Source organism: Echiichthys vipera (assembly GCF_963691815.1).
Source record: "Echiichthys vipera genome assembly, chromosome: 2".
Taxonomy (NCBI): Eukaryota; Metazoa; Chordata; class Actinopteri; order Perciformes; family Trachinidae; genus Echiichthys; species Echiichthys vipera.
In genome coordinates, this window is record NC_139827.1 from 35,219,710 (window position 1) to 35,232,324 (window position 12,615).

The 12,615-nt window shown below is 37.3% G+C and overlaps 2 protein-coding genes across 3 annotated transcripts in view; both read left to right on the plus strand.

Moving 5' to 3' along the window:
* The window catches only part of asb5b (ankyrin repeat and SOCS box containing 5b), a 62,856-nt gene extending 52,003 nt beyond the window's left edge, over positions 1-10,853 (plus strand). The window contains exons 3-7 of the mRNA XM_083934510.1: positions 7,980-8,087; positions 8,301-8,454; positions 8,894-9,028; positions 10,006-10,197; positions 10,306-10,853. Coding sequence (XP_083790636.1) covers positions 7,980-8,087; positions 8,301-8,454; positions 8,894-9,028; positions 10,006-10,197; positions 10,306-10,433 — 717 coding nt within the window. The 3' untranslated portion in view covers positions 10,434-10,853. The remainder of the gene's footprint in view (positions 1-7,979; positions 8,088-8,300; positions 8,455-8,893; positions 9,029-10,005; positions 10,198-10,305) is intronic.
* Positions 10,854-11,583: 730 nt separating this feature from the next.
* The window catches only part of galnt7 (UDP-N-acetyl-alpha-D-galactosamine: polypeptide N-acetylgalactosaminyltransferase 7), a 33,756-nt gene continuing 32,724 nt past the window's right edge, over positions 11,584-12,615 (plus strand). For both annotated transcript variants that reach the window (XM_083930289.1, XM_083930288.1), the window contains exon 1: positions 11,584-12,119. In XM_083930289.1, coding sequence (XP_083786415.1) covers positions 11,997-12,119 — 123 coding nt within the window. In that variant the 5' untranslated portion in view covers positions 11,584-11,996. The remainder of the gene's footprint in view (positions 12,120-12,615) is intronic.

The following is a 12,615-nucleotide window of genomic DNA, read 5'->3' on the forward strand; positions in this document are numbered from 1 at the left end:
ACAAGTCAAATAGAAAGACTGACTCAAACATGTCAAATCAGGAAGACTGAGTCAAACAAGTTAAATAGAAAGATTTACTCAAACAAGTCCAATAGAAAGACTGACTCAAACAAGTCAAAAAGAAAGACTGACTCAAACAAGTCCAATAGAAAGACTGACTCAAACAAGTCCAATAGAAAGACTGACTCAAAAATGTCCAATAGAAAGACTGACTCAAACAAGTCAAATAGAAAGACTGACTCCAACAAGTCAAGTCAGGAAGACTGACTCAAACAAGTTAAATAGAAAGACGTACTCAATCAAGTCCAATAGAAAGACTGACTCAAACAAGTCAGATAGAAAGACTGACTCAAACAAGTCAAAAAGAAAGACTGATTCAAACAAGTCAAAAAGAAAGACTGGCTCAATCAAGTCAAATAGAAAGACTGACTCAAACAAGTCCAATAGAAAGACTGACTCAAACAAGTCAAATAGAAAGACTGACTCAAACAAGTCCAATAGAAAGACTGACTCAAACAAGTCAAATAGAAAGACTGACTCAAACAAGTCAAATAGAAAGACTGACTGAAACAAGTCAAATAGAAAGACTGACTCAAACAAGTCAAATAGAAAGACTGACTCAAACAAATCAAATAGAATGACTGACTCAAACAAGTCAAATAGAAAGACTGACTCAAACAAGTCAAATAGAAAGACTGACTCAAACAAGTCAAATAAAAAGACTGACTCAAACAAGTCAAATAGAAAGACTGACTCAAACAAGTCAAATCAGGAAGACTGACTCAAACAAGTTAAACCAGAAAGACCGACTCAAACAAGTCAAGAAGAAAAACTGACTCAAACAAGTCAAATAGAAAGACTGACTCAAACAAGTCAAATAGAAAGACTGACTCAAACAAGTCAAAAAGAAAGACTGACTCAAACAAGTCAAATAGAAAGACTGACTGAAACAAATCAAATAGAAAGACTGACTCAAACAAGTCAAATAGAAAGACTGAGTCAAAAAAGTCCAATAGAAAGACTGACTCAAACAAGTCAAATAGAAAGACTGACTCCAACAAGTCAAATCAGGAAGACTGACTCAAACAAGTTAAATAGAAAGACTGACTCAAACAAGTCAAATAGAAAGACTGACTCAAAAAAGTTAAATAGAAAGACTGACTCAAACAAATCAAACAGGAAGACTGACTCAAACAAGTCAAATAGAAAGACTGACTCAAACAAGTCAAATAGAAAGACTGACTCAAACAAGTCAAATAGAAAGACTGACTCAAACAAGTTAAATAGAAAGACTGACTCAAACAAGTCCAATAGAAAGACTGACTCAAACAAGTCAAATAGAAAGACTGACTCAAACAAGTCAAATAGAAAGACTGACTCAAACAAGTCCAATAGAAAGACTGACTCAAACAAATCAAATCAGAAAGACTGACTCAAACAAGTCAAATAGAAAGACTGACTCAAACAAGTCAAATCAGGAAGACTGACTCAAACAAGTTAAACCAGAAAGACCGACTCAAACAAGTCAAGAAGAAAAACTGACTCAAACAAGTCAAATAGAAAGACTGACTCAAACAAGTCAAATAGAAAGACTGACTCAAACAAGTCAAAAAGAAAGACTGACTGAAACAAATCAAATAGAAAGACTGACTCAAACAAGTCAAATAGAAAGACTGAGTCAAACAAGTCAAATAGAAAGACTGACTCAAACATGTCAAATCAGGAAGACTGAGTCAAACAAGTTAAATAGAAAGATTTACTCAAACAAGTCCAATAGAAAGACTGACTCAAACAAGTCAAAAAGAAAGACTGACTCAAACAAGTCCAATAGAAAGACTGACTCAAACAAGTCCAATAGAAAGACTGACTCAAAAATGTCCAATAGAAAGACTGACTCAAACAAGTCAAATAGAAAGACTGACTCCAACAAGTCAAGTCAGGAAGACTGACTCAAACAAGTTAAATAGAAAGACGTACTCAATCAAGTCCAATAGAAAGACTGACTCAAACAAGTCAGATAGAAAGACTGACTCAAACAAGTCAAAAAGAAAGACTGATTCAAACAAGTCAAAAAGAAAGACTGGCTCAATCAAGTCAAATAGAAAGACTGACTCAAACAAGTCCAATAGAAAGACTGACTCAAACAAGTCAAATAGAAAGACTGACTCAAACAAGTCCAATAGAAAGACTGACTCAAACAAGTCAAATAGAAAGACTGACTCAAACAAGTCAAATAGAAAGACTGACTGAAACAAGTCAAATAGAAAGACTGACTCAAACAAGTCAAATAGAAAGACTGACTCAAACAAATCAAATAGAATGACTGACTCAAACAAGTCAAATAGAAAGACTGACTCAAACAAGTCAAATAGAAAGACTGACTCAAACAAGTCAAATAAAAAGACTGACTCAAACAAGTCCAATAGAAAGACTGACTCAAACAAGTGAAATCAGGAAGACTGACTCAAACAAGTTAAATAGAAAGACTGACTCAAACAAGTCCAATAGAAAGACTGACTCAAACAAGTCAAATAGAAAGACTGACTCAAACAATCAAATCAGGAAGACTGACTCAAGCAAGTCAAATACAAAGACTGACTCTAACAAGTCAAATAGAAAGACTGACTCAAACAATCAAATAGAAAGACTGACTCAAACAAGTCAAATCAGGAAGACTGAGTCAAACAAGTCCAATAGAAAGACTGACTCAAACAAGTCAAATAGAAAGACTGATTCAAACAAGTCCAATAGAAAGACTGACTCAAACAAGTCAAATAGAAAGACTGACTCAAACAAGTCCAATAGAAAGACTGACTCAAACAAATCAAATAGAAAGACTGACTCAAACAAGTCAAATCAGGAAGACTGACTCAAACAAGTTAAATAGAAAGACTGACTCAAACAGGTCCAATAGAAAAACTGACTCAAACAAGTCAAATAGAAAGACTGATTCAAACAAGTCCAATAGAAAGACTGACTCAAACAAGTCAAATCAGGAAGACTGAGTCAAACAAGTTAAATAGAAAGACTGACTCAAACAAGTCAAATAGAAAGACTGACTCAAACAAGTCAAATCAGAAAGACTGACTCAAACAAGTCCAATACAAAGACTGACTCAAACAAGTCAAATCAGGAAGACTGAGTCAAACAAGTTAAATAGAAAGACTGAATCAAACATGTCAAATAGAAAGGCTGACTCAAACAAGTCCAATAGAAAGACTGACTCAAACAGGTCAAATAGAATGACTGACTCAAACAAGTCCAATAGAAAAACTGACTCAAACAAGTCAAATATAAAGACTGACTCACACAAGTCCAATAGAAAGACTGACTCAAACAAGTCAAATAGAAAGACTGACTCAAACAAGTCAAATAGAAAGACTGACTCAAACAAGTCAAATAGAAAGACTGACTCAAACAAGTCAAATAGAAAGACTGTCTCAAACAAGTCCAATAGAAAGACTGACTCAAACAAGTCAAATAGAAAGACTGACTCAAACAAGTCCAATAGAAAGACTGACTCAAACAAATCAAATAGAAAGACTGACTCAAACAAGTCAAATCAGGAAGACTGACTCAAACAAGTCAAAAAGAAAGACTGACTGAAACAAATCAAATAGAAAGACTGACTCAAACAAGTCAAATAGAAAGACGGACTCAAACAAGTCAAATAGAAAGACTGACTCAAACATGTCAAATCAGGAAGACTGAGTCAAACAAGTTAAATAGAAAGATTGACTCAAACAAGTCAAATAGAAAGACTGATTCAAACAAGTCAAGTAGAAAGACTGACTCAAACAAGTTAAATAGAAAGACTGACTCCAACAAGTCAAATCAGGAAGACTGACTCAAACAAGTTAAATAGAAAGACTGACTCAAACAAGTCCAATAGAAAGACTGACTCAAACAAGTCAAATAGAAAGACTGACTCAAACAAGTCAAATAGAAAGACTGAGTCAAACAAGTCCGATAGAAAGACTGAGTCAAACAAGTCAAATAGAAAAAGACTGACTCAAACAAGTCAAATCAGGAAGACTGACTCAAACAAGTTAAATAGAAAGACTGACTAAAACAAGTTAAATAGAAAGACTGACTCAAACAAGTTAAATAGAAAGACTGACTCAAACAATTCAAATAGAAAGACTGACTCAAGCAAATCAAATCAGGAAGACTGACTCAAACAAGTCAAATAGAAAGACTGACTCAAACAAGTCAAATAGAAAGACTGACTCAAACAAGTCAAATCAGGAAGACTGACTCAAACAAGTCCAATAGAAAGACTTACTCAAACAAGTCATATAGAAAGACTGACTCGAACAAGTCAAATAGAAAGACTGACTCAAACAAGTCAAATAGAAAGACTGACTCAAACAAGTCAAATAGAAAGACTGACTCAAACAGTTTAAATAGAAAGACTGACTCAAACAAGTCAAATAGAAAGACTGACTGAAACAAATCAAATAGAAAGACTGACTCAAACAAGTCGAATAGAAAGACTGACTCAAACAAGTCAAATAGAAAGACTGACTCAAACATGTCAAATCAGGAAGACTGACTCAAACAAGTCCAATAGAAAGACTGACTCAAACAAGTCAAATAGAAAAACTGACTCAAACAAGTCAAATAGAAAGACTGACTCAAACAAGTCAAATAGGAAGACTGACTCAAACAAGTTAAATAGAAAGACTGACTCAAACAAGTCCAATAGAAAGACTGACTCAAACAAGTCAAATAGAAAGACTGACTCAAACAAGTCAAATAGAAAGACTGACTGAAACAAATCAAATAGAAAGACTGACTCAAACAAGTAAAATAGAAAGACTGACTCAAACAAGTCAAATAGAAAGGCTGACTCAAACATGTCAAATCAGAAAGACTGACCCAAAAAAGTCCAATAGAAAGACTGACTCAAACAAGTCAAATAGAAAGACTGACTCCAACAAGTCAAATCAGGAAGACTGACTCAAACAAGTTAAATAGAAAGACTGACTCAAACAAGTCAAATAGAAAGACTGACTCAAAAAAGTTAAATAGAAAGACTGACTCAAACAAATCAAATCAGGAAGACTGACTCAAACAAGTCAAATAGAAAGACTGACTCAAACAAGTCAAATAGAAAGACTGACTCAAACAAGTCAAATAGAAAGACTGACTCAAACAAGTTAAATAGAAAGACTGACTCAAACAAGTCCAATAGAAAGACTGACTCAAACAAGTCAAATAGAAAGACTGACTCAAACAAGTCAAATAGAAAGACTGACTCAAACAAGTCCAATAGAAAGACTGACTCAAACAAATCAAATCAGAAAGACTGACTCAAACAAGTCAAATAGAAAGACTGACTCAAACAAGTCAAATCAGGAAGACTGACTCAAACAAGTTAAACCAGAAAGACCGACTCAAACAAGTCAAGAATAAAAACTGACTCAAACAAGTCAAATAGAAAGACTGACTCAAACAAGTCAAATAGAAAGACTGACTCAAACAAGTCAAAAAGAAAGACTGACTCAAACAAGTCAAATAGAAAGACTGACTGAAACAAATCAAATAGAAAGACTGACTCAAACAAGTCAAATAGAAAGACTGAGTCAAACAAGTCAAATAGAAAGACTGACTCAAACATGTCAAATCAGGAAGACTGAGTCAAACAAGTTAAATAGAAAGATTTACTCAAACAAGTCCAATAGAAAGACTGACTCAAACAAGTCAAAAAGAAAGACTGACTCAAACAAGTCCAATAGAAAGACTGACTCAAACAAGTCCAATAGAAAGACTGACTCAAAAATGTCCAATAGAAAGACTGACTCAAACAAGTCAAATAGAAAGACTGACTCCAACAAGTCAAGTCAGGAAGACAGACTCAAACAAGTTAAATAGAAAGACTGACTCAAACAAGTCCAATAGAAAGACTGACTCAAACAAGTCAAATAGAAAGACTGACTCAAACAAGTCAAAAAGAAAGACTGATTCAAACAAGTCAAAAAGAAAGACTGGCTCAATCAAGTCAAATAGAAAGACTGACTCAAACAAGTCCAATAGAAAGACTGACTCAAACAAGTCAAATAGAAAGACTGACTCAAACAAGTCCAATAGAAAGACTGACTGAAAAAAGATCAAATAGAAAGACTGACTCAAACAAGTCAAATAGAAAGACTGACTGAAACAAGTCAAATAGAAAGACTGACTCAAACAAGTCAAATAGAAAGACTGACTCAAACAAATCAAATAGAATGACTGACTCAAACAAGTCAAATAGAAAGACGGACTCAAACAAGTCAAATAGAAAGACTGACTCAAACAAGTCAAATAAAAAGACTGACTCAAACAAGTCAAATCAGGAAGACTGACTCAAACAAGTTAAATAGAAAGACTGACTCAAACAAGTCCAATAAGACTGACTCAAACAAGTCAAATAGAAAGACTGACTCAAACAAGTCCAATAGAAAGACTGACTCAAACAAGTCAAATAGAAAGACTGACTCAAACAAGTCAAATAGAAAGACTGACTCAAACAAGTCAAATAGAAAGACTGACTCAAACAAGTCCAATAGAAAGACTGACTCAAACAAGTCAAATAGAAAGACTGACTCAAACAAGTCCAATAGAAAGACTGACTCAAACAAGTCTTATAGAAAGACTGACTCAAACAAGTAAAATCAGGAAGACTGACTCAAACAAGTTAAATAGAAAGACTGACTCAAACAAGTCAAATAGAAAGACTGACTCAAACAAGTTAAATAGAAAGACTGACTCAAACAAGTCCAATAGAAAGACTGACTCAAACAAGTCAAATAGAAAGACTGACTCAAACAAGTCAAATAGAAAGACTGACTCAAACAAGTTAAATAGAAAGACTGACTCAAACAAGTCAAATCAGAAAGACTGACTCAAACAAATCAAATCAGGAATATTGACTCAAACAAGTCAAATAGAAAGACTGACTCAAACAAACCAAATAGAAAGACTGACTCAAACAAGTCAAATAGAAAGGCTTACTCAAACAATTCCAATAGAAAGACTGACTCAAACAAGTCAAATAGAAAGACTGACTCAAACAATTCAAATAGAAAGACTGACTCAAACAAGTCCAATAGAAAGACTGACTCAAACAAGTCAAATAGAAAGACTTACTCAAACAAGTCCAATAGAAAGACTGACTCAAACAAGTCAAATAGAAAGACTGACTCAAACAAGTCAAATCAGGAAGACTGACTCAAACAAGTCAAATAGAAAGACTGACTCAAACAAGTTAAATAGAAAGACTGACTCAAACAAGTCAAATAGAAAGACTGACTCAAACAAATAAAATCAGGAAGACTGACTCAAACAAGTCAAATAGAAAGACTGACTCAAACAAGTTAAATAGAAAGACTGACTCAAACAAGTCCTATAGAAAGACTGACTCAAACAAGTCAAATAGAAAGACTGACTCAAACAAGTCCAATAGGAAGACTGACTCAAACAAGTCAAATAGAAAGACTAACTCAAACAAGTCCAATAGAAAGACTGACTCAAACAAGTCCAGTAGAAAGACTGACTCAAACAAATCAAATAAGGAAGACTGACTCAAACAAGTTAAATAGAAAGACTGACTCAAATAAATCAAATAGAAAGACTGACTCAAACAAGGCAGTGCTTCCTAAACTAGTGTTTTTTAAATGGGAGTATTGCAATGGGTATGTGAGATCTTTTTAACTTATTATTATGAAAAATATCAGTCATTTGTAGTTCCTAAAACAGATATGGGTTAATAAGAACAATAAAAATGTAAATGGAAGTTCAACAAACACCATTTTATTTTCAATGCAATAGTTAACTGCCATAAACTGTTGCAAACACAATATACCTAAAATGTTTTGCACTCATCAGGGGGTATTCGGATGAAAAAGTATTTCAATGGGGATACATTACTGAAAAGACTTTGAGAACCACTGCCCTAAACAACTGAAGTCATAATGCTGCATGCTTTGATGTTTTAGGGATATCACGCTAACATTGTCACCATCGATCATGTGACCCCTCTCCATGAAGCCTGCCTGTCAGGACATGTGGCCTGTGTCAGAGCATTAATACACGCTGGGGCTAATGTAAGTATCACTCTGCTTATCATCAACACTGTTACATGTTCAACACGTGTCCACCCTAAAACACGTTATCACTATCATTAAACAGTGGCTGACCTGTGATCATTTATACACCAATCTGTGTGTGTGTATGTGTGTGTGTGTGTGTGTGTGTGTGTGTGTGTGTGTGTGTGTGTGTGTGTGTGTTCTTTTGCCCACGTGTTTGTGTGTGTTTAGGTGAATGCTGCTACCATTGATGGTGTCACTCCTCTGTTCAACTGTTGTGCCTCTGGGAGTGCCGGTTGTATGGAACTGCTGCTGCAGAATGGAGCACACACCCACACACCACATACACACTTCCCCTCAGCTCTGCACGAAGCCTGCAAGAGAGGTAGATAGACAGAAAAAGAACTGTGTATGCAGTATATGATTTCAAAGCTCAGTATCCAGGAGCCACGTGTAGCTGTAGCTGGATTATTGTCCTATATGTCCAGGCATATTCATGCACAACATCTTAAGCAGCAGAAAAACCATCACCTTTTTTGGAGAAATTTGGCTGAATAAACCATCTCACATGTGTATGGTGGCATTTTCAAAATAAAACAGTTGAGCTAAAAGCTGCTGCAACATTTATAGGTCAGGTTGTAAAGTTTAACTTGATGAAAACCTGATGAGAGAGCACAAAATAATTGCTCAATCTCTTATCAAATGAGAAGCAGCATGAGTTGGTTACATTTACACTTCAATTCAAGCATTTTACTTTTACTACCATTGAAAGTTTGAGAATGTTTAATCATTTTGTGTGTGTGTGTGTGTGTGTGTGTGTGTAGGTAATAGCCAGTGTGTAGAGGCCCTGCTATCTCATGGAGCAGATCCAGACTATGAAGTGTCCCACTTGGGCTCTCCTCTCTACATGAGCTGTCTGCACCGACACACAGCCTGCTCAAAGATACTGCTGCACAGAGGTGTGTACTGCACTGGGAGCACATGCTTAACGTCAGCCAATGTGCTCCAAGCTTGAAAATGTAGAGGTGCAGTTGCATGAGCTACTTATCCATAGTAGGTGTATTACTTACAGTAGATGACGGTTAGCACACTGCCAGTCTGGAGAAGCAGACAGAAGCTTAACCTTGCTGTCAGACAGTTCCCCCTCTCCCCCTTTAGGCTGTTCGGTCTTCCTCTGTGGAAGTTCTTCTTGTGTATATGCTGGCTCATAAAGGGATCCTCTTGTCTCCAATGTGAACAGCATTTTGTCATCACTGTCATAATCATCATTTGTTTTAATTTCATTTTTATTTTCTTGTATTTGTTTATAAACTGTTGAAAGTCTCACCCAAACAGCTGATCTGCAGAGAAATACACTGTATGGCACAGTTGCGGTTATGAGTTGAAATACGTTGAGAGTATGTACTGCCTAAGAAAAGGGCTGTTTGTTGGCAAGGTAAGGCGTGAAAATCTTCTAAATATAGCATATACTTGAACTGAGAGATTTTTTTAGGTGGGTCTTTTTTAAAGTATGTTTTTCTGCAGCTGCTGCCTCCATCCACAGCAGCTTCTGTGTCAGTGCTCCTGTCTGCTTCTGCGAACGTGTTAACTATCATCTACTGTAGTTAACACACTGACTGTGGATAATAATAATATATCTCTTTCAAGGGACGGTTTTGGTTTAGTGTTAATATAGAAACTATTGTTGAATGCAGAATGTTGTACTTGTGTTTGTTGTTGTGACCCTATAAAATGCTGGATCTAAACTTCGAAGACACAAACATTTATTTTCTTGGGACACCTTTGGGTGTACAGACCCCCACACTGGGTTCTGCTACTTTAGGCTGTTCCTCTGGGAAGAAGTATTCTTCTAAACTTTCATAAACAGTCTATTTCTACTTTCATCCACAGTATGGGTGTGTTGGTGTGTGCCGTCTCCTCTCCTTTGTGTCTCTAGGAGCCAATGTTAACGTAGGCAAAGGACATGACAGTCCTCTGCATGCCACTGTCAGGCAGGACAGTGCAGATCAGGTGTCAGTGTTGCTGGATTATGGAGCCGATGTCAACATCAGAGACGGTAACAACCAGCGGCCTGTGGAGTTAGCACCTGCTGGAGGAGAAACACGACAGCTGCTGCAGACATTTGAAGGTACTGCAACATACCGCAGGGTTTCTCCATACTGATGCAAGGAACTACTCACAATATGAGCTGAGCTGTATCACAACAGTAAGAGGAAATCACTCTGTCTCTCTCTAGTTTCTCCGAGGAGTCTATGCCAGTTGTGTCGTCTCAAGATCAGGAATGTGATTGGTCCATCCAGACTGAAGCTGCTCACCCTTCTTCCTCTCCCGTCCATGCTCACTCACTATCTGGAGCACACATAGGATGATGGGTCCACATGCAGCAGGAAAAGGAAAAGCAACTACAATTTAGATGCCATTTCCTTAAGATTTTAAATTTGGATGTGCCATGCCCTTTATTAACCACATATTATGTCAACACAACATTATGCTTTTAAAATATGATTGAGTTTGGCTACTACAGAGTCATTGTATCAAAAAAAAAAAACACTGAAAATTGACTCATTGCCGTGCTTGGTACAATCTGTTTATTTTAAATTTTATTTCAACAGGACTTCTCCCCTCACAGATGATTGTCTGAATGATGACAACTGAAACAAGCTTTGAACTAACTGGAACGAACTATGTCTTTTGTAAATATAGGAATTGATTTTCCATTGATGCTGACCTTGTCAGGTGTCTGTATGTATATGTAAGTACCAATAAATGATCTATGACACAACATCACTGACCTGTTCCGTAGTCTCTCAGCAGTGAGCATGGAGGAGGGTTATCCTATTTAGTTTGCTTAATCAGTACATGGGGCCAGTTTGGGTAAAGTTTACACTTACACTGTTTGCATATTGTGTCAACATTGTCAAAAGGTCATATCAAGGGATTCATTATGTGAATAATCATTTGACTGCAGAAACACTTCAGAAGATTCTCAGCCATGTGGTCTGAGAAGCTGCTGACAACTTGTTTGTTTTGTGGTGAAATTGCATTGTATTTTTTGATGATACGATGAAGTCTTTTTGCTTTTCTTAGGAATAGAGTTGGGTTACCTGTAGCCTACACACGTGAACCAACTCTCAATTGTGTTGAAACTGCCAACAAAAGCTACATAGACAACCCGACAGTCATGTGTTATTGTAATGCTGTATAGTAATTCCTTCCATTCTTTTATATTCATGTGTGTGTGTAGTCCAGTTGTCATGACCTGCTTAAGCCTTCCCATTGGAAACACTTTAGGACGGTTCTTTCCACATAGGGCTAGCCTATATGTATATGACGGCATTACAACAATGAGCCACGGCCCGAACAAATGATCCGTACGTCACTTAACACATGCACGTTAGTTTGAAAAACCAGACAGACGTCCTGTTTCTCTCCCCACACCCAGTTTAACCTGCCTTACTATCTGCGAGGCCACGAGCCGGCCTGTCTTTACCACAAACACAGGGACACTATTTGAATATTTAATGTGAAATACGCTGAAAATATTACAGAATAATTAGTGCACCAGGCAGAATTCTTGCCCGTGTGGAGTGTGCGGTGAGCTATCTGCTGGTGCTACTGGTGTGTGCCTCCGCTGGGCACAACTTAACTGCGGGGAGCAGCAGCAGGTCAGAGAGACCGAGTGACACGGAGGTGACGGGGATATAACCGGAAAGGATCCGTTTCTGTCAGCCCCGTGGATTCGAAATATCACTTTAGCGGAACATCACGTTCGCATCGCCGCCCGTCGACTAGCTAGTGCCAGCCTTGTTCAAACTTGCAACATCAGCAGCAAACTCGTTAGCTGTCCGCTACCCTGTCAGCTGGTCTGCTCTTGCTAGGTAGCAGCTAATCTAGCTTAGCTGTTGGAACCAGGGAAGAGCTTCCAAAATGAGGCTGAAAGTAGGGTTTATTCTACGGAGTTTGCTTTTTATTGGGACTTTTCTTGGTTTGGTGGTGCTGTGGTCTTCTCTGTCGCCGAAACCCAACGACGAAACCCCCTTTGGAAAACGGGTAAGTTGACAACATGGATTCAGTTAGCCTTAACGTTAAGTGTCAAAGAGGGAACTACACAGTTACCAGGGCTAACAACCCAACACGGAAAAGTGTAGCCTGACACTAGAATACAGGTAGCTTAGCTATGCAACCTGAGTCTATGGTTAATGACTCATAATGACAGAATCATCGTAAAAAAGCACTCTTTCTAATACACCGACTTGAGAACACTTTGATTCAGCTCTTAAGCTAGCGCTAAGTTACTAATTTACATTGGTTGTCATGGAGATGTGTTCCTAGTGAGCTACTAACGCTAGCTGTCTCGAAATGTGGGGAATTGACATATTTGGTTGTAACAGTGTATCCTCCCTCGTTTAACACTAATATTACTACATCCATATGTTACTGTTAACGTTATCGCCACGGTCCTAAATCACACCCGTTCGTTCCAGGATACATCCGCATATGTCACACTATTGACATACGTCCCTTAGGACACGGTGTAAGGCGGAAC